Genomic DNA, 22,269 nt, shown 5'->3' on the forward strand with positions numbered 1-22,269 from the left:
CCTCAAAGGTGGTACTTGTGCATATGTCCGTTCTGATATTCCCTGTCAGAGACTAGGCAATTTGGAATCTCCTCTCTTTGATCTTCTCTGGCTTAAAATCTCTCTACCCCATTGTGTAAAATTCATCTGTTGTCTCTACCGTTCTCCCAACTCCACTAATCACTTGGAGCTCTTTGACTTCCTCTCTTTGCAACTTAACTTTCTCCAGTCCAACTTTCCTAACAGTGAGGTAATTTTCCTTGGTGATTTTAACGTTCACAACTCCAGCTGGCTTCCGTTTTCTAGTCACACCGACCCAGCAGGTCGAGATGCTGAGGCTTTTGCAATTACTAATGACCTAGCACAGATTGTTCATTTACCTACAAGAATACCGGACAATCCTAATCATACAGCCAATACGCTTGATCTTTTTCTCACAAACAACCCTTCTAAGTACAAGGTTGAAGTGAGAGGTCCTTTAGGCACTTCAGATCACAACTTGGTGATTGTCTCTTCTCCAATGGAACCTTTATCTCATGGCTATTCCCAACCTCGTATTGTTTGGCATTACAAGAATGCAAAATGGGATGACCTGCGAGACTTCTTTTCTTCTTTTCCTTGGTCTGATTACTGTTTCAAAACTTCTGATGTCAACGTTTGCTCAGATCGTGTCAGTGAAATTATTCTTGCAGGAATGGAATCCTTTATCCCACACTCCACTTTAAAATCTCGTCCTTTATCTAAACCTTGGTTTTCCAATAAATGTGCTAAGGCTGTCCAAGAGAAGAACGTTGCATATCGTAATTGGCTTGTTTCTAATTCTTCAGTTTCATTTTCTGCCTACACCAAAGCTCGCAACAATTGTAAAGCAGTTATTAATCAGTCCAAACTAGAGTTTGAACAGGCTAAGAGTAAAAAACTTGCTTCTTGCCCTAATGGTAGCCGAGCATTCTGGTCTCTTGCCAAAGCTATTGGCCGCAACTTTTGCCCATCTCTGCTCCCACCTCTGTCCAAACCAGATGGTTCTGTTGTCACTTCAGCCAAGGATAAAGCTGACCTGCTAGCATCCCATTTTTCTTCCAATTCAGGTATTAATAATCTTGGTAACACACCTCCCACTATTCCCAACACGCTCCATTCAATGCCTCCTGTGGTCTTCCGTCAAAAGGATATCAGAAGGATTTTGATGAATCTTGATGCTAAGAAAGCTCCAGGTCCTGATGGTATTTCTCCACTTGTTCTCAAAACCTGTGCTCCTGAACTTACTCCTATTCTTTGCCGCCTTTTTTCACTTTCTTATTCCAAAGGTGTTTTTCCTTCTGCTTGGAAATTTGCTCATATCCAGCCAGTTCCTAAAAAGGGTGACAAATCCCTCCCATCCAATTATCGTCCCATTGCAATTACTTCTACTCTTTCTAAAGTAATGGAGAAATCAATTAACCGCCCACTCTTAAACTACCTAGAAACCTTCCGTCTGATCAACGATCGCCAGTATGGATTCCGTCAGTGTCGATGCACTGGTGATATTCTGGCTTATGTTACCCATTTATGGACTAATTCAATGGAAAGGTTCGGTGAAACACAAGTAGTTGCTCTTGACATCTCAAAGGCTTTTGATCGTGTTTGGCATAAAGGTCTTCTAAACAAGCTTCCATCTTATGGTTTGCCAACTGTTTTTAGTAATTGGTTATCCAGTTTTCTCTCTGATCGCTCACTGAGGGTGATGGTAGATGGCTCTCTGTCTTCTAACTTCTCCACTAATGCCGGTGTCCCCCAAGGTTCAGTTCTTTCCCCCACTCTTTTCCTCTTGTATATCAATGACCTTCTTCCATTGACTGGAAATCCTATCCATAGTTTTGCCGATGATAGCACATTGCATTCAACTTTCCATTTTGAGAAACCTTGTCCAGCTCAATCAGCTTCAAGTTCTCGAAAATCTGCTGCCAATTCCTTAAATGCCGATCTTCAGGTAATTCTCCAGTGGGGCAAAGACAACTTAGTTGATTTCAACCCTTCTAAAACTCAATCTTGTCTTATATCTCGCAAAAAGGATTCTTCTGCTCCTATGCTTATCTTTAGTGACACTCCGATTTCTAGGCAAAATGATATATCTCTTTTGGGGATTACCCTGACTTCTAATCTCTCTTGGCACAAGCACATTACAAATATTGCTTCCTCTGCATATAAAAAACTTGGTTTTCTCTTTCGCTCTCGGCGTTACTTTTCTCCCAAACAGCTGCTCACTCTGTATAAATCGCAAATCCGCCCTGCCATGGAATATTGTTCCCACATCTGGGGTGGTGCCCCCAAAACCTCTCTCAGGCTTCTTGATTCCATTCAGAAGCGGGCAGTTAGGTTAATTAATGATTCATCTCTAACAGAGTCTCTCCACTCGCTTTCTCATAGACGCACTGTTTCTGCTGCATGCCTCTTCTACAGATACTTCCATGGGCACTGTTCTTCTGAATTGGCTTCTATAATTCCCGCTCTCTCTTTCAAAACAGTCCGAACACGTGCCGCCACCAGCCAACATCCATTTACTGTCCAACTTCAAACCCACAGAACCAACTTTTCATCTTCCTCATTTATTCATTCAACTGCCGTTTTCTGGAACAACCTTCCTTCATACGTATTTCCTGAAAATTACAATCTACAGAAGTTCAAGTCCAATATCAACAAATATCTTCTTTCGTCTTCTCAACCTCCAACCCAAGCACGGTACTAAGTACTATAGGTTATAATACCTCTCGTGTTTGGGGTTCTCATAAAAAAAAAAAAAAAAAAGAATTATTGCTGCAGTCTTGTCTAGATGATTCTGCAATGCATCTTTAACCAGTGACTCCATTATTTTACCTGGAACAGAAGTTAAACTAACTGGTCTGTAATTACTCGTGTCACCCTTCGATCCCCCTTTGTGAATTGAGGATACATTTGCACATCTCCAGTCCGTGGGAACCTCCCTTGAGTCCAAGGATGCTCTCATAATTATGGCTAAGGGTTTGCTTAGTTGCTTTCCCGCCTCCTTTAATATAACTGGATAGATCCCATCCACCCCAGGTGCTTTTCTTATGTTTAACTTCAAAAATTTCTCCTCCACTTTGCTCTCAGTTATTACAAAATCATTAAGTATCCTGCTACAATTTGATAACCTTCTGCCATTTTCAAACCTTAATAATTCCTCATGTGTGAATGTAGATGCAAAATACTCATTCAGTTTGTCTTCCAGGTTTTCTTCTAGTTTTCTTCTTGGGTACTATTCTGTTATTCTCTTAGGCCATCTGTCATCATGTCTTCGAGCTATGTGTCCTGCCCAAGACCATTTTAGTTCTTTAGTTTTGATAAGAATGTCTTTTACTTGAGTTGGCTGCCTAATTCATGTGTTTCTTTTCTTATCTAACGGTCTGATTCCCAATATAATTCGTTCCATTCTTCGCTGTGTCGTTCTCAGCTTCCCTTCCATTCTTTTGGTGAGTGCTCAAGTTTTGCTTCCATAAGTCATGGTGGGTAGTATACATTGGTTCATTATTTTATGTTTCAGACAAATTGGAATATTGCTCCTCAGTATGTGACTATATTTCCTGAATGCTATCCATCCAAAATTTATTCTTCTCTTGAATTCCAGCCATTTATCATTATTACTTATTATTATTATTATTATTTGGGTTTTTTTTAGGAGCATTAGCAACTAAGGCCAGATTGCTCTGGGGATATGCGGTGGTCATTCCCTGACCTTTCTGCATCCTCCGTATTTGGTGATCATGGGCTCGAACCCCGGTCTAATCAAGAAGCATGTGCTACGCACTGCTGCTCCTGCCCACCTGGCTATGGAGGCGCATCATTATTACAGCTGATGACTTGTCCTAGATAAGTATATGACACCACCTTTTCAATTACTGCTCCTTTAATCATTATATCCCTTTCTATGGAATACTTGTTCGTCATTACTTTTGTTTTAGCCATATTTGTCTTTAGTCCAAAATCCTTACTAACTCTGCATAACTGATTAAGATTTTCCTCTAATTCTTTGGGATCGTGGCTTATGACTACAATGTCATCTGCAAATCATAAATGGTTTAGGTACTCTCCATTCACATTGACTCCTTTCTGCGACCAGTCTAATCTTCTGAAAGCTTCCTCAAGGGCAGCAGCAAACAGCTTCGGAGATATTGTCTCCTTGTCAAACTCCTTTCGCAATTTTAAATTTGCTACTGTCTTTGTTTAGTCTAATAAAGGAGGTAGCATTCTCATATATTTTCTTCAAAATCATAATATATGGGGTATCTATGCCTTGTATTTTAGTGCCCGAAACATTGCCTTATGCTGTATGGAGTCAAATGTCTTTTCATAATTCACAAATGCCAGGCATAATGGTGTTTTATATTCATTTGCTTTCTCCATTAGTTGTGACATTACGTGAAGGTGATCCATAGTTGAGAATCCTGTCCTAAAGCCAGCTTGCTCTTTCGGTTGATTCCCTTCAAGTATTCTTTCTAATCTGTTAGTAATGACCCTTGTGAACAACTTGTAGATGTGGGATAACAAGCTAATTGGTCTATAATTTCCAATTTCTGATTAATCTCCTTTCTTATGCAGCAAAACTATGATTGCATTATTCCACTCCTTAGGCCACGCCTTTACTAATGCATTTTGTGAAGAGTCTTGCCAGTTTTTGTGCCATGTCTCTTCCTCCCAATTTTAACAACTCTACAGTAACTTCATCTTCCCTCGGGGCTTTCTGATTCTTCATTTTCTTCAACGCATGTTCTACCTCATTAGGAAGGATATCGGGTATGTCGTATGTGTTACTAATTTGCGATCGATCTTCCCCCTCTGCTGGCATCATTCCTTCGCTCTTTGTATAATTTTCTATAGTAGTCTGCTGCTATTTATAAGTACACTATTGCTATTCTTCAGTTTCTGTATCATTTGTTTTTCTGTATTACTGCTCATGGCTGCTGATTTAAGTTCTTTGTTTTCCCTTAATGCTTGTTCTACTTTTCTTGTGTTAAATCTTCTTATGTCCTCTCTCAGTCTCTTTCTAATGGCTTTCCATAACAGTATGCTCAATTTTCTCCTTGTCAGTGTTTATCTTGCTCTTCATTTGTTGTCTTTGGTTCATCATGACAAGTGTTTCTTGACTAATTTTTTCTCCTTTGGATTTCTTTTTACCTATAGGTTTCTTGGGCTTTATCACTTTCAGAAAGTTGTAATATTCATCATCGATATCTTGGTTCTGAGCCTTCTGCAGAAGCTCGAACTTGTTCTTAAGTTCCAGTACATACTGCTTTTCTCCTCTTCTGTTATCTCAAAGACCTTCATATTATATACTCGAGTCAGTTTTTTCCTTTTTTTTCTTACATCTATATCAAGTGTGCATCTTACCATTCTGTGATCACTTCCTTTTCTTGAAAAAAGTGTTCATTACTGACAATCCTTGAGATTCTGCAAATTCCACCAGTCTTTCACCTCTTTCATTAATTCCAAAATTTCCTATAGTTCCCCTTTCTGCACTGTTTTGTCTCTTTCCAACCTTAGCATTGAAGTCTCCCATAATAATAGTGTAGTGGGTTTTCTGCTCATCTAGAAGACTCTCAATTTCGGTGTACAAGTCTTCAACCTATTCATCATCATGGCTCGATGTTGGTGCATAAATCATTATAACCTTTAGGTTGTACCTCTTAGAATTCCTGAGTAGTAGTCTTGACACCCTTGGTGATGTACTTTTGAATTCCAAAATGTTGTTTTTTATATATTTATGGATCAGAAAGCCAACTCCACCTTCGCTCCTTTCACTGTTTCCATTGGTGTACAGCAGATTTCCACTTGATAAACTTATAAGTGATTCATTTCTTGTTCTTGTTTCAGCCAAACCGATAATATTCCAATTCACATTTTCTAATTCCTTTTCCAGCTCTAATATCCTGTCTATACACTAGACACCAAGCTAGCTATACACTAAGAGGATACATAAGGAGATAAATAAATTTTAAATAAAGTTTTTTTTTTTTCAGGTACATACATTTCAAATAAAATTTGCTTACTTGAATATGCAAGTCTGTACAGATAAAATGTGTATGTGTGGCAGAAGTCTGAGACTTCACCTGTGGGGTAAAAAATCTGCCAAAGGTTAATTTTGTCCTCAGCCATACTTGTCATCTGAGTAAACTCATGGTGTGTGGTCTTCACAGTTTTAACAGTGGGCAGCCTGCTAGTTTTTCTCATATGCTCACAAGGTTAGTTAAGGAACTTATTCTTTAGTGTATGTCTCCTAATAGAGTGCAGGTAAATCTGTACAAGCAACCTGTTTAGGTAAACTTGCAAAATAACTTTGTAGTTATTTTGGTATAGTTCAATATATCAATTCAACATTTTCCTTGAATATATCTAAACATCTAGCTTGTGTGTTTCATCATTGACAGAACTCCTTTTAAATTAATGATCAGTTTGCAAAATCTTCTTTCAAACTCTTTCCAGCAATCCATTATCTGGCACAATCCATTTTCGGGATATGTTTTGGAAAATAAGTGAATCCAGCAAACCTCTCTAGAACTGGGAAATGCAGTTTTCAAATTGGCTATTTACCAAAGAAGCATGTTAGGACTGACTGTGGAGATTTCAGAACCAATAATTTTTTTTACCACATTCTAATGGCTGTCAAAAAATTTGTTAGGTCATGGAATTGTCTAACTGCTATTTGTGAACATGGCAACTCATTGGTAAAAAGTAACAGATTACTCAGTTTCTAAGTTGCATGTTTTGTACCAACAAACTGAGGGAACAATTCACTAAACAGTATTATTGTTTAGTGGATGCTTTCAGAACCTTTAGATTGTTGTTTGTAAACAATATTGACAAAGAAACTTTCACTCGTTTGTACAGGGTGGCCACTGAAAGACTGAAGGTTTGAAAAAGTCATAACTTGTTCATTTTTAATCTTTTTTCTTTTCTTTTTTTACAGGTTATAGAGCATCCCTTGAAGATTAAAATGGCTATATATGATGTCCAGCAACGAGTAAAACTCGTTGAGTTTTCTATTCCAGTGAAAGATCAATTATTGAAACTCAGAAAAAATACCGGCAACATTTTAAAGTCCTCCTAGTGATAACATGATTCGGAACCTAATCACCCGGTTTGAAAGAACTGGATCAGTCGGCGATCTTCCGGGAAGAGGTCCTAAGTGCACTGTGTGCACTGACGCAGCGGTGGAAGCTGTACGGCAGAGTGTCCTTGAGGATCCATCTGCCTCTACCCGTCGTCGCTCTACTCAACTATTCATCGCCAGAACATTGCTTCAGAAGATTCTGAAAGGGTGATCAGTCTTTCAGTGGCCACATTTTAATCTCCAAGGGATGCTCTATAACCTGTAAAAAAAGAAAATAAAAAAGATTAAAAATGAACAAATTATGACTTTTTCAAACCCTTCAGTCTTTCAGTGGCCACCCTATATTTACCCAAGTGCTATGTACAAGAAAATAAACAGTTCAGAGGATTGTAACCTCTAGGCATCAAAATGAATACAAAAGTCATTGTATATTGTGAAAAAGGTTGTATTGTTAAAAATGCTCAACCCTTGGTCTTCAATAAAGTGATTGTGCACAATTTTAATTTTTTTCATTCAAAATATATCATACTGTGTATGGCACATTTTGAAAGAAAAAAACAAAATATATAGTATATGGATGTTTTACTTTTTGTTTGGAATATACAGTAAGGTATATTTTGGAGGAGGAAATAATTTTATTTTATTCTAGTGGGCAATATTTATTGTACTTTTCCATGTACTGTACCTTGCCTTTCTCTTGAAAAAAGAGATTACAATTGCACAGTAATTATGTACAATAAGTTTCACTATAGAAATGCGTATTTTTCATGTTTTTTTTTTTTTAAACTATAATATGAACACCTGAAATCCAGAGAATTCCAAGGGCTTGCAAAGATCATGTCCCAAAGTTGCTGGATTTTGGAAGTTTGACTGTACTTACAAACTCTTGAGAGATGAACAAAATGGTGATTAATATTGATGCCAAAGAATTCAGGACTAAAATTTTTTAAAAATAAAATTTACTTCAAAAAATTTATTAAGTAAACTTAATACAATCTTTCTCCCAGGAAATTAATACAATTTCATTTTTCATGAAAATCTCATCTGATGATTGTTAAAAAGAATTTAAAAGGGCAAACCAGACTTTCATGAAAACAAGAACCATTTTTTTTTTTTTTTTTTTGAAAAATGGAGTTACTGGAATCAACCACAGTTACTTCCATTCACCATATTTGGCTGTGGCTGACTTCCTTCTCTCTCTGAAGTTAAAAATGATGAAAAGAAAACTACTTTGTACCATCCAAAAGAATGTGACCAATGCGAAATTCCTCCAAATTTATCTCAAGGAGATAACTTCAGAACAGTTTTAAGAATGATTTCAAATGATAAAAAAAAAAATGCGTAACATAAAATTAATATGTGGCAGATGCTGCAAAGTATCATATATTATGTCCTACATGACAATAGCAGTTTCACCGCTTGCTCATTTGTTTGGGAAGGTCTGGGTTGAAATCCTGTCAGAAATGGAAGGAATACTTGAAGGCCTCTTCTGTTGATGCTGTAGTTAGCTGATCTCGGGAGGAGGGAGTAGGGTCCCCTCCCAGTGAGTTGCTCTGGGTTTTTCGGTCCACTCAACATCAGATTGGCTTGTGAACATACTCTTATATATACTGCACAGTGCATCTCTGAGAAGTAATGAGATAAAAATCTTTAAAAAAATATATGTTCAAAAAAGAATTTATTATGAAAATCATTTAGAATAGTCCTCATGGGACTCTACTTAATGATTTCTATAACAAATTCTTTGTTGAACATTTTTTTTTTTTTTTTAGGATTTTTATCTTATTAATTTTCAGAGATGCACTGTATTATGTCCACAGCAGCATTTACCAAACCGTGCTCTGCAGAACACTAGTGTTCCACAAAAAATCGTAATTAATAATTAAAAAAATAAAATAAATAATTTTGCAATTTGTAGCGTACACCACTTTTGTATCATTATAATTTTTAACATTATTTTTTTTCGGTTATTAATGATTTATGCTATTAATGATACTGGCATAGACTAATAATCAAACAGACCGCGGAACACTTTATTTTGGCAGGATTTGCATAGAAAAGTATGCGTAGGGATAATGACATCTGAAAAAGTAGCAAGTAATGGTCTAATATGCCATTCCTATGCAATTTATCCTGGAGTACATGAGTTGAAGGAAAGGGGGAAGCGAACCAATATCATAACTAAACTCACTTCCTTGTATAAATTTTTTTGATAATTATATTTTGAAATATTATTATTAAAATAAATAAATTAAAATAAAAAAAATTTGTGGTTGAAAAAGGGAACTTTAAAACGAGAAGCAAAAGTACTTCTAGTATTGCAACTGTGGTCGATGAAAACGAACACAATATTATCGCACTTCAAAGTGAGGATGAACAATCGCAGCCTTTGTTCCCCAAAAATCCAAAGTGAAAAAACAGGAACCAACTAATAAAAGACCAAAATGAAAGTATGATGACAGTTATTCGAATTTTGGCTTTACATGTGTTGGAAATAAAAGATGCTGCTGATGCACAGTGCCTCATATGTAATGAAACATTAGCAAACAGTTCTTTGGCTCCTGCTAAACTTGTGTTTCGTAAGTGTTCCGTAAATATGTTGTGAGATGAAAAGCGTTCCGTAAATATATTGCTAGATGAAAAGTGTTCAGTAAATATATTGTGAGATGAAAGGTGTTCCATTACTAAAAAAGTTTGGGAAATGCTGGTCTAGAGTATTATATTCGCAAGCCAATCTGTATGTTAAGTGGGCTAAAATACCCAGAGCAACTAACTAGGGGGAACTCTACTCCCTCCCTCCTCCTGAGATAAGCTAACTGCAGCTCCAATTGAAAAGGCCTTTAAGTATTCCTCCCCAAACAAATGAGTGAGTGATGGAACTGCTATTGTCACGTAGGACATAATACATGATAAGTTGCAGGATCTGCCACATATTAATTTATATGAAGAGAAGCATTATTATTCAAAAGTGTAAAATATACAAATATTACAAAATTTTAATTAGGCTAAAATTCTATATACTTACAATGGGGATAAAGGTACTGGCACCTTAACAGACTTGGAGTTCCTATACCAACCTTCTACAAATTGTTTTAGATTAACTACACTAATATCAGATAGACTATAATGGTACATTTTACCTAGACGAAATCTAAAATAAAATAAAAAAAATAAATAACTTTAACATTCCTTTTTAAAAAATAAAACAGTAGGAGGAAAGAAAATTCTACTGCGAATAATGTTAATTTTTTTGATAAATTTCAATGGCAGTAATAGGAATTTCTAATACAACGTTCACATTTCTAATACCAGAAAAAGAGACTGGTCTAAAAGCCAGCCTCTTTAGACCAGTCTCTTTTTTTTGGACAACAAAATTAAATCATTTCGGCCATTGCTGTAATTTAGGCTGTATATGATACAAACCTGAAACTGCTAACAGGTGATAGAGGATATCTTTAAGGTTTTTTACCACCAAATGGAAAATGTGCACACTGCAGCGGATGGTAGCATAATTGCAAAACCATAATCACAACAGAATGTAATCATAAACTGCCTTTAGTATGTTATGAGTTGTTCCAAAGTGTGCACAGCTTTCTTCTTTGAAAAAGCTACCATCACAGGCATTGTGTAATTGGACATGTTAGAGAATTTCCTTACGCTCCAACTGCTTGTTTGTTATTTGGTTTTTAGGAGCATTAGCAACTAAGGCCATATTGCTCTGGGTATATGCGGTGGTCATTCCCTGACCTTTCCGCATCCTCCGTATTTGGGGGTCACGGGCTCGAACCGCGGTCTAATCAAGAAGCGTGTGCTACGCACTGCCCACCTGGTTAAGGAGGCGCCACTCCAACTGCAGAATGACAATAATAGCAACTTGACTTTTCAACAAGGCAAGGCTATACCACATTACTACAAAGAAGTTTATGCATACCTGAACCAAGTGTTTCCTGGAACGTGGATTGGAATAGGAAGATCAATTTTGTGGCTTCACAAGCCCCTAATCTGACTCCTTTAAATTTTACTCTACAGGGATTCAGAAAAGACTATGTGTAAGTTCCAACTATGCCAGGAACTGTTATGGAACTTAAACAATGCATTTGTGAATAAACAAGCCACATTAACAGAGATCTACTGATTCGAATATAAAAGGAATTGAACTATAGGTGAAACAAATGCAGAGTAACTAAAGTTGCCCACGTTAAACACCTCTAATTAAATTTGAAGATATCCTCTATCACCTGGGCATGGTTTTTGGTTTGTATCATGTACCCTATAAATATGTTTAAGTTTTGTAAAGCAGATTTCTGTACACTTTATATTATATATTTTTTAGCATTAGCAGGGCACATGATGCAAGAAAGCAAGTTTATACAGCATCAGCCAAAAAAAAAAAAAAAAAAAAAAACACAGACCCTTCTCATTTCACCCATCCACTTGCTCCAAATGTTTGTCTAGTTCTGCCTTGAATCTGTTTAAGCTATCAACTTCTACGACAGATGGAAGTTTGTTCAAGCAATCAACCACCCACTGGCTAAAGGCAAACTTCTGCACGTCTATCCTACAACTGTATTTCCTCAATTTGAATTTATGACCTCTCAGGTGATTATTCTGAGCAAGAGGAAGAATCCCATCAGCATTGAGCATGCTCAAACCATTCAAGAATTTATAAACCTCAATCAAATCACCTCACAGGTGCCTAGTCTCCAGACACTGTACAAATTTGCAAATCTTAAGCCTTTCTTCGTAAGAGCAACCCTTTGTTCCATTCACTAATCTTGTTGCCTTTCTCTGTACTCGTTCCAAGAGCTCTACATCTTTCTTAAAATAAGGCCTCCAGACCTGTATACAGTACTCAAGGTGTGGCTGCACCATTGCCTTATACAAGGGGATAATCACCTACTCATCCCTACTAGAAAAATTCCTGTATATCATTGACAAGACACCATGAGCTGCTCTTGCAGACCATCTGCACTGCTCAGAAAACTTCATATCTGCCTGCACAATTACCCCCAGGTCCTTTTCACTCTCTACCACTGTCAGTGTAGTACCTTGTTTTCCTTGTAAAAGGCAACTCAAGAGTGGTTGTAGAGCAAAGATCAAACGCCGCTCTCTTGCAGCTGCAGGAGTGGGCACAAATGCACATGCTCAAAATATCGCCTGAAAAAACCAAACAAATACTTCTAAAAGGTAATTTGGACATAAGAAGACGTCCACAAATCAAAATTAACACAATCATTATAAAAATGGTAACAGAACTAAAATATCTTGGAGTGGTCTTTGATTCAAAATTAACTTTTTACCCCCATTTGATCTACTTGGCGAAGAAAGTGCGAAATTATGCAGGTATGATTGCCAGGATCAGTCGAGCTGACTGGGGACTCAAAAGAAAGACCTTGGCAATCATATACCGTGCAATGTTCCTACCTGTTATCACCTATGGAGCCGGTGCGTGGTTCATACGCTCGGCCATAGTAAGAAATAGGAATAAATTAGAATCGATACAAAGGACAATACTACTCACTATTACCAGAGCATGTCGCACAGTAAGCACACCTGCACTACAGTTGCTGGCCGGAACTCTCCCACTTTACCTGGAAGTAGCCAAAAGAGGCTTATATTATAGATTTAAAAAGGGCATACCCACAGAATTTCTGGGGATAGCCCTTGATACAACCAATACCTTCAATGATGAAAGAAAAAGAATAGCCACAAAGCTCTACGAGCTATGGCAAACAAAGTGGGAGCAGGAAACCAGAGGTTTGGTCACCAAACGGTTTCTGCCACTGGTGTCAATGGTTAGCCCAAAGCCACCTAAGTGGTATGCTCCTGGACTTTTTACAACATTTATATTGACAGGGCACGGCTCCCTAAAGGCGAAACTAACCTCCTTAGGCCTGACCGATGACCCAAACTGCACCTGTGGCGAAAGTGAAGACTGGGCACACATTCTCTATGAATGTATAATATATGACATCCCCAGAACAGAGCTAATAGCACAGATTGGTCCCCTTCCCAGGGGAGAAGAACATCTCTTCATCATAGAAGAGCAAAATTATAAAGCTTTTACATCTTTCACACAGAAAGTTTTCGAAATGCACAGAGCAATGCAAAGAATGGCAATTCAGCCCCCCAGCAATTAAACAATAATCAATAGTAAAATTGCCCACGTTTCCCACCACGCCCAGATGATGACTTAAAAACTGTTAGGATAGCAGTATTCTGCACCCTGACAGAAACCTGACATAACAAAACTCCCCATGACTACCATGCCATGTGTAGGAACCTGGGGCCCCAAACCAATGTAGGGGAGGGGGATGGGAATGCATGCAGAGAAAGTGAATGGGAATGAGCAGAAGAGCAAATGTAATTGGCCGAAAGAATACAAAGTTAAAAATAACTTACATTACTTTATATATACTGTACCAACAAACATTTACAAACCACATAAACACTATCACTGCATTCTCCCCTGGCCTGCAAAAAAAAAAAAAAAAAACCTTGCAGCTAAGCCTGCACCACAACTGAAGAATAACAGTAAGTTGCGGTGCCCAGAGAGTGCAGTGCAGTGCAGAAAGAAAGAGTCGAATAAATGAGATGAGAGCTAGAAGAATGAATAAAAGTGTAAGCGTGAGAGAAAAGAACACAAACCACAAATGCTAAGTTAAGTACACACTAACCCTGGTTTTAATTAGTATTTAAATTTACGCTACCCATCATTGCATCCCCTCCTGGTGTGTGAGAAAAAGATGAATGAGTTGAGTGAAATAAAAAAAAAAAAAAAAAAAAATAATAATAAATAAATAAATAAAAAAAAAAATATATATATATATATATATAAAAATTATAAAATAAGAAAAAAGTATAAAAAAAAAAATAAATAAATAAATAAAAAAAAAAAGAATGCAAGTAGAGTGAGAATGCACATTACGAATGAAGTAAATGTGTGTCTCCCCCCCCCCACCTGGTAGGTTCCCAGCTAACACTGCCAGCTAACATATCCCAGCCCCAGAGCGGGATGGGCAGCTGGACCTTCATACCGGATTAAGTATTAATGTCAAATGCATAAACTTGGACATGACACCGACGAAGACATTCTGCGGCTTTGCTGCCAACACGCCATTGGCGATCCGAACTGGGTACTCTAACCTGGTTCCCTTTAAAACCCCATCCCCAGGCAGGGAATGGAGGAGACGGATCTCTGTCTCCTCTCCTCCCTGCCTACCCCCCATATTTCGCCTGGTGGGGCTCGTCTCCACTGACCTCTTTGGGGATGCCTACTCTATCCGTCCCTATTCTTCTATCTGTTTCCATCCCAGTATTCAATCTCCCCCCCCTCTCTCTCACTAAATTGACCGAGTACACCCCTTAACAATGCCGCCAAATTATAACCAACGTCTAAATTCTACCGGTTTTGTGCAAATCTCTAAGATATCTAACACTATCAGCTTTTATCTAGCGTTACATGTCTAAATTTAATAACATCAAAATTTTGCCTGACCTATTTGGCCTTTAACACATCTCTTTAGTGTTCAACCCTAACCAGCGATTTCCTAACAGCAATCCCATTAAGTATTAATGTCAAATGCATAAACTTTTTTTTTTTTTTTTTTAATAGGCCCTAGCCACTGAAATCCCAGGAAACTAGGTGGCAGGACCTGCCAGAGCAAATTGTTGTGATACTGGATACACCCGGCTAGCCTCCACGGGGCAGGGTATGGGCAACGTCGGGCCCCACTAGGGGCCTGGGGCCAATAAGCCAGATAAACAATGGGCACAACATATCACACTGCACAGACACGACCCACACACTTTCAAGTCTCTGGCTTGACAGTGTACTGTCCTCGATACAGCGAAACACATGCGGAGATGGGAGAAATCCCAGGTGCCGTCTGACACGAACATACCTTACCTTGTCAGTGTAGTACCACACAGTTGATACGTTACTCAGGGGTTACTGCTTCCCATATGCAGTACTTTACATTTGTCAATATTAAACTTCAGTTGCCACCTCTCAGCCCATCTGCTCAACTTTTCTATATCCTATTGCAGCAGCTTACTGTCATTAGTGTCATTAACACCCCTACCAACCTTTGTATTGTCTGCAAACTTGAACATTAAGCCTGATATACCATCATCATTATCACTGATGAATACAGAAACCAACAATGGATCCAACACTGAATACTGCGGGATTCCACTAATAACATTAGTCCATGAAGAGCAATGTCCATTGATTACCACAATTTCTTCTCCCACTCAACCATCCCTTTAACAATAGCCGAATTTGCCTCCAATGTCACACTGCTCCAATTTGTGCAGCAGTCTTCCATGTGCAACAGTATCAAAAAGCCTTTCTAAGATCCAAATATATGATATCAAAATTATTCTTTGCATCCAGTTACTTTGTGACGACATCATAGCATCCAATCAAATTGGTCAGATAAGACTTCCCCTTAACAAACCCATGCTGTGTCCGAGCTACAACTGACGTCTTGTTTAGATAATCCTGCAATGCTTCTTTAACCGGTGCCTCTATTAATTTTCCTGGAACAGAAGTTAAACTAACAGGTCTGTAATTACCTGTCTCCCTTTGATCCTCCTTTGTGGATTGGGGTCACATTTGCACATCTCCAGTCCATGGTACCTCCCCTGAGTCCAAGGAAGCTCTCATAATTATGGCTAAGAGTTTGCTTACTTCCTTTGCTGCCTCCTTTAATATAACTGGATAGATTCCATCCACCCCAGGTGCCTTTCTTATGTTTATCTTCAACAATTTCTCCTTCACTTTACTCTCAGTTATTACAAGATTATCTAGCTTACTTCCAGAGTTTAATACACCTATGGCATTTCCCTCCCTGAATAACTCCTCATATGTGAATGTAGATGCAAAATATTCATTCAGTTTGTTAGCTACCTGAGCAGGATCATCAACAGTTGAACGATCAATATCAAGTGGACCAATCTGATTCATCCCCTTTCTTCTAGAGTTTACATAAGTAAAGAACTCTTTTCTGTTTTTCTTTGCATCCTTTGCCAAAGATTTCTCATAATCTGCCTTTGCCTGCCTAACCTCCTTTGTGACTTGGTTACAGACCAGCTTATATCTATCATAGGCTTCTGTATCACCTGTTAATTTATGTGTCCAATGCATTTTTTTTCTCTTCCATATGTCTAATTAGTTCATCTGACATCCAGTTAGGCCTAAATCTTGAACAATATTTCTGAGTTGGTATGAAAAGCCTAGTAGCTTCCAAGATTAATTCTTTGAATGCTTCCCATTTTGAATTTGCTGTTCGTAACATCAGCAGTCGGTCCCACCATATAGAATTTTAATACTGTCTCAGACCACCGTAGTCACCTTTACGAAAACAAAAACCCTTCCCTTTCCCCCTGATGGTAGTTACCTCTTTGAGAAAATCCCACTTCAGCACAGTGTGATGACTGCCACCTAGTGGTTCCTTTATCTGCAGATTATTAATGCATGAAGAATCACTACTGATAATCAGATCAAGAGTATCTTTCTCTAGTTGCCTCCCGAACATGCTGTAGAAAACAATCATCCAATAAATCCACAAAAGCGTTGCTAGTGTGTGAGTGGCCAAACCACAAATTCCAATCAATCTTTGGGAAATTAAAATCCCTCATTATATTATACTCTAATTTACTGGCCCTCTATTTCTCTCCACAATTGCTCATTAAACTCATAAGGTTCATTAGGCTATAACACACACCTACTCTAATTTTCCCTTTCCCAGTGCTTATGTCACACCAAACAGACTCAACATTGCATTGTCCACCAGCATCAATTGGATGCACTTCCTTAGATTTCATGTGTTTCTTAACTTAGAGCATAACCCCTCTTCCCTTCCTGTCCTGTCTATCCTTTCTGTGCATATTGTACTCTCCAAATTCCAATTCTGCACCGCTTATGTCTGTGTGACACCACGTCTGATATCCCAACAATATCTGCCTTTGACGTCTTGATTAGCACTTCAAGCTCATCAAATTTATTAACTATACTCCTAGCATTGGTGTACAAAGGGTACTAGGAAAGTTTTGCAATACAGCTTTGTTTATTTAATTTTTTCAAAGTAATTTCCTCTACATTCAATACACCTCTCCATCCTCCGAAACCAATCTTTAAACCAGTTCTGCCAAGTTTCACTAGGGAGTAAAGCACACTCGTTGTCCCAAGCCCGTAGAAGGTCCTCATCACTGGAAAACTGCCTCCCTTTTAGCTTCATTTTCACATGCGGGAACAGTGCAAAGTCGCCAGGAGCAAGGTCTGGACTGTAGGGAGGGTGCTCGAGAAATTTCAGTCCTGTCGAGGTCAAATATTCGGTGCAGGCTTTGGCGCGGTCAGCTGCAGCATTATTGTGATGGAGGTACCAGGTGTCCATTCTTGACTTTGGCCGCAGGTTCTTTATAGATCCAATGGCTTTAGGCAGGCATTGTTCAGTATACCACTTAGCTGTGACTGTCTTCTGCGTGTCCAAAACGACACGTTCCACAATTCCACTCGATTTGAAAAATACAGCTATCATTTTCTTCTTTACAGATCGGGATTTTCTGACAATTACGGGTGTGTCGTCATCATCAAAGACCCAAACTTTGTTTTGAGCCTTGGTCGGCAGATCGTAATAGTACAGCCAAGTCTCGTCACCTGTCACGATGTTGTTCACATACCGAGATTGTCCCTTATCAAACTTTTTTAACATCTCCCGGCACCAAGTCACACGTCGTGTCATCTGCTCTTCAGTCAGTTGATGCGGCACCCAGAGAGAACAAAGTTTCTTCACGTGCAAATGATCTTGCAGAATCGAACGAATTGCTGGTGCATTTAGGCCCAAAGTATCCTCTATCTGTTGGTAGGTCACTCGCCTGTTTTCGTCAAGCATTTTCCTCACAGCAGTAACGTTTTCCTCCGTAACTGACGTTCGTGGCCTTCCCGGCCTCTCAGAATCCCCCAGAGTGAAATTTCCCCTTTGGAATTCTCTATACCACCTGAATATCGTTGTACGATGTGGACAATCATCATCTAGTGCAAGAGTCATTTCTTCTAAGCACTGGTCTATGGTTAAACCACGCACGAAATTATACCGCAAAACTGTCCTTATCTCATTTCGTGACCACGATGCCATCGCAAGCACTTTACACTCTCACTACTAATGAATAACTGAGCCCATCGACTTGGCGCGGCGGTTACTATGCATGTATGAACATGTCTCAACATGCAGCAACAAGCAGCTTCCTGTGATTCATTGTTGCGTCATATTGCAAAACTTTCCTAGTACCCTTTGTACATGCAAGTATACATGCACCTGATTCTACTCTTAGTTACCCTAACACAGCCCATGTATTATCTTGTTCCACTATGATTCCCAGCAGTCCTGGAAATCCCCATTGCCTTGCTTTCCAGGCTGCTATATACAGTGGAATTTCCCTATTACGAACTTCTGTTTAACGAATTTCTCTATATTACGAATTTTTTTGCAAAACATTGCACCTTGAAACGAAATTACATGTAAAATTAACCCCATATAGTGAAGTGTTAGTGTCTCTATAAAGAATTTTTAAAAAAATTAGTAAAAGCATTTTTGAAGATTTTCAAGCATTTACTGCTAAACAGTCGCTCAAATATACTGCCTCCTTCCTTCCAAAATTGCGCATTAGCATCTGGAATTAAATAGTCATCCTTTTAGTGAACACATGTGGCCATTGACACCCATAGGAGGGTGTCTTTGTTTCATTTTTGTTACAGTTATTAAACCAAATGGGTTTTCTTAAAAGTGGTCATAAACTTTACAATAAATAGGGTAGATTTGTAAATTGATGTTGGCTCAGGAGAAAACGAAATTCGCTGCAGTAAACCTTTAGCATGCTGCAGCGGCAATACATAGAATGCTACCATAGTTGGTTTTTAGTAACGCCTACTGAGTGACATTCGCTTCTCACCTCAACTGTACCACATGACCTTCCTGTCAATCATTATGTGATATGTCCGTTCTCATCTAACTGGACTCCCAGTAGATGGGTTTCATGAATTTTTTTTTTAATTTTGTTCGTCATCAATCACATGGGCTATATGCTCTTGTATTTTTTGTTTCTAAAAAGTAACATACAGCATACATTAATCATAAATTTTCTTTCATGTATATATGAATGAAAGCAGAATAAAAGAAATTCACAAACTCGTATATTTCTTCAAAGTGATTGATAGGAAAGGTCACGTGATACTGTTGAATTGGCAGGCAAACGTCACTGAGTAGGCGGTACTAACAATTCAATATATGGCCAGCGCAGCGAAATTTGCAGTGTGTGTATCAGCAAGAGCTGCAGTAGAGTAATTTTTACAATTGCAGAAACAATGTCGAAGAGAAAGTGTTTAAAATATTAATGATAAAGCAAAGATTGTAATATTGACCAGGGTTTTAAGAAAAAAGATGTTGCGGAGAAATATGGCATACATGCAAGCAGTTTATCTACGATTTTAAAAAATCGAGAATCAATTTTAAATGCAATTAAAGGAGGAGCAGACAAGAAGCGAATTAAGTTGTGTAATACGAAGATGTTGATAAAGCTGTTCTAAAATGGGTGCAAATGATACGTGAAAAGAATATCCCAATATCGGGCCTAATAATTAAGCAACAAGCTCTGAAATTTGCACAGTCCCTTGGACATACAGAATTTAATGCAAGCACTGAGTGGCTAGATAAATTTAAGAAGTGCCACAGAATTGTGGAAAAGGTTATTTGTGGAGAAAGTGTTAATGTAAGCGAAGAAGATTGCAACAGTTGGAGGGACAATATCTTAAAGAAGATTTTGGAAGAATATGAGCGTAAGGATGTGTTTAATGCTGACGAAATGGGTTTATTCTTTAAATGTTTACCGAACAGAAAACACTTGCTTTTAAGGATGATAAATGTTTTGGCGGAAAGCAAAGAATCACTGTGCTAGTTGGAGCAAATATGACAGGAAGTGAAAAATTAAGACTTTTAGTCATCAGAATATCAAAAAACCCAAGATGTTTTAGAGGCACAAAATCTTTGGAAGTTGACTACACCTTTAATAAAAAAGCATGGCTGACAAGTGATATTTTTGAAGAATGGATTTTAAAACTAGACAAGCGTATAACAAAAGGAAAATTATGTTGGTAACTGACAACTGTCTGGCACATTCTGCCAGTATTTCTGCCAAACTTAAAAGTGCGAAGTTGTTGTTTTTACCACCAAACGTAACATCAAAACTCCAGCCAATGGACCAAGGCATTATTAAAAATTTTAAATTTCATTATCGAAAGAGAATAATAATGAAGATTGTCAATGCATTATCAGAAAATAGAAACTTGGAGGTTACAATTAACCTTAGCGATTGCATCTCTGAACTGGCAAAAGTTTGGACAGATGATGTCACCGAATACACTATTCAAAATTGTTTTTCGAAAGCGGGATTTGTATTGAATACAGAAGTCAAACAACAACTGGATGAACAAGATGAACTGCCCCTTTCACAAATGAAAAACTTTTGGACATTATTAGAATCGGCCGGAAACATTGAAAATTAAATAACACTGGATAGTTATGTTTATGTAGATCAAGATCTGACTACAGCAGAACATCCAAATGAAGATGAAATACTGCTGAACAGTGTTAGACGCGACCATGATCACGAAGAAATTAACGATGACGCTGAAGACACATCAGAACAACCCGTAGAAAAGCCAACTCGCGAAGAAATGATTAACGCTTTTAAAATGGTTCGTATGAGTCTACAGCTTTGTGAAAATGTTCCTGATAATGTTTTTAATGCTCTGAACAAATGTGAGGTTTTCTTTGAGAATCAGACATTTTTTAATTGTACTGTGCAAACGAAAATTACAGATTTTTTTTTAAATTTGTGATACTTACTGGCGAAAATTGTGTAAACGTAATTTAAATAAGTATGTTTTTGAAATAAAATATATTAAAAATAAATGTAGATTCGTTTTTGTTTTCTAATTAGATAACAATTTCTAATAAAAAAGATATTCTCTGTATAACGAAATTTCTCTATAACGAATTTTTTCGCTGGATTTATCGAATTCGTTATAGGGAAGTTCGACTGTATATATATCTTTTGTAAAATTTTTATGTTTCACAGTTTACTGTTCCATTTTCATTTTGTCTCTATTAATATTATTCTTGTTCCTTGCCTTCAGTTAAAATACAATTTTTTATGATTACATATATACATATATGCACACGTACCGCACATGCACACACTCTTTAGAAAATATTGTGTGTGTGTGTGTGTGTGTGTGTGTGTGTGTGTGTGTGTGTGTGTGTGTGTGTGTGTGTGTGTGTGTGTGTGTGTGTGTGTGTGTGTTATGGAGGTTTAATGGCGCATAAGCTGCTGGGGCTATAGTGCGCCTTTAGAAAATATTATATTAAAGAAAAGAATAAAGGAAGAAAAATAAAAAACACAGTAAGACAAGCATCAGTATGCATTTAACTTACAAATTATTTTATGTTTGTATTCCTTCTACAACATCCTTATCCTTACATTAGTTTCTCTGTGCCTCTCTTTCTCTCTCTCATTGTTATAGTGATGTACTGATTTCTTTGCATTTGCTTTTTACTTAGCTTGGACATTCTGCTAACATATTCTTAATTTATATATTTCAATTTCATTTCATGCACATATATACAGGGTGCTTACAAACTCCTCTCCCACTTTTAAAAATTACTAACTCAAATATTATAGACTGTACTGAAAAAGTTTTTTGCAAATGTTTGGCCCTACGCAACCTTTTAACTTTGGACAATACCTTAGTGAATTGGACTTCTCTCAACATTGACAGCATTCTGGAGCTCATTACTGTATTAATTAAAGCTAGACACTTCTATTTTAAAGACCAGGTGTATGAACAGATTTTCGGACTCCCTATGGGCCTAGGTTTCTCAGCGCCCTTATCTGAAATATACCTTGCCACAGTCGAACATCAAACCCTTCAACTTTTTCCGGCATATTAAACTTTACATCCAGTATGCAGACGATGTTCTAATAATCGGAGACCAAAACACCGTCAACAACCTTTTTACCAGTTTTAATTTAGTACACACAAGATTAAAATACACTTTAGAACTGGAAACGCAATCAATTTTCTTAATTTAACCATATATAAATAAAATAACAGGCTAAAAACAAAA

General features: G+C 37.7%; 1 protein-coding gene across 1 annotated transcript in view; it reads right to left on the minus strand.

Annotated features, from left to right (window-relative positions):
- The window catches only part of LOC150080503 (uncharacterized), an 85,726-nt gene that overhangs the window by 13,906 nt on the left and 49,551 nt on the right, over positions 1–22,269 (minus strand). The window contains exon 6 of the mRNA XM_090380715.1: positions 10,107–10,232. Coding sequence (XP_090236841.1) covers positions 10,107–10,232 — 126 coding nt within the window. The remainder of the gene's footprint in view (positions 1–10,106; positions 10,233–22,269) is intronic.

Source organism: Mastigoproctus giganteus, chromosome 9 (assembly GCF_048544385.1).
Source record: "Mastigoproctus giganteus isolate SK-2022 chromosome 9, ASM4854438v1, whole genome shotgun sequence".
Classification (NCBI taxonomy): Eukaryota; Metazoa; Arthropoda; class Arachnida; order Uropygi; family Thelyphonidae; genus Mastigoproctus; species Mastigoproctus giganteus.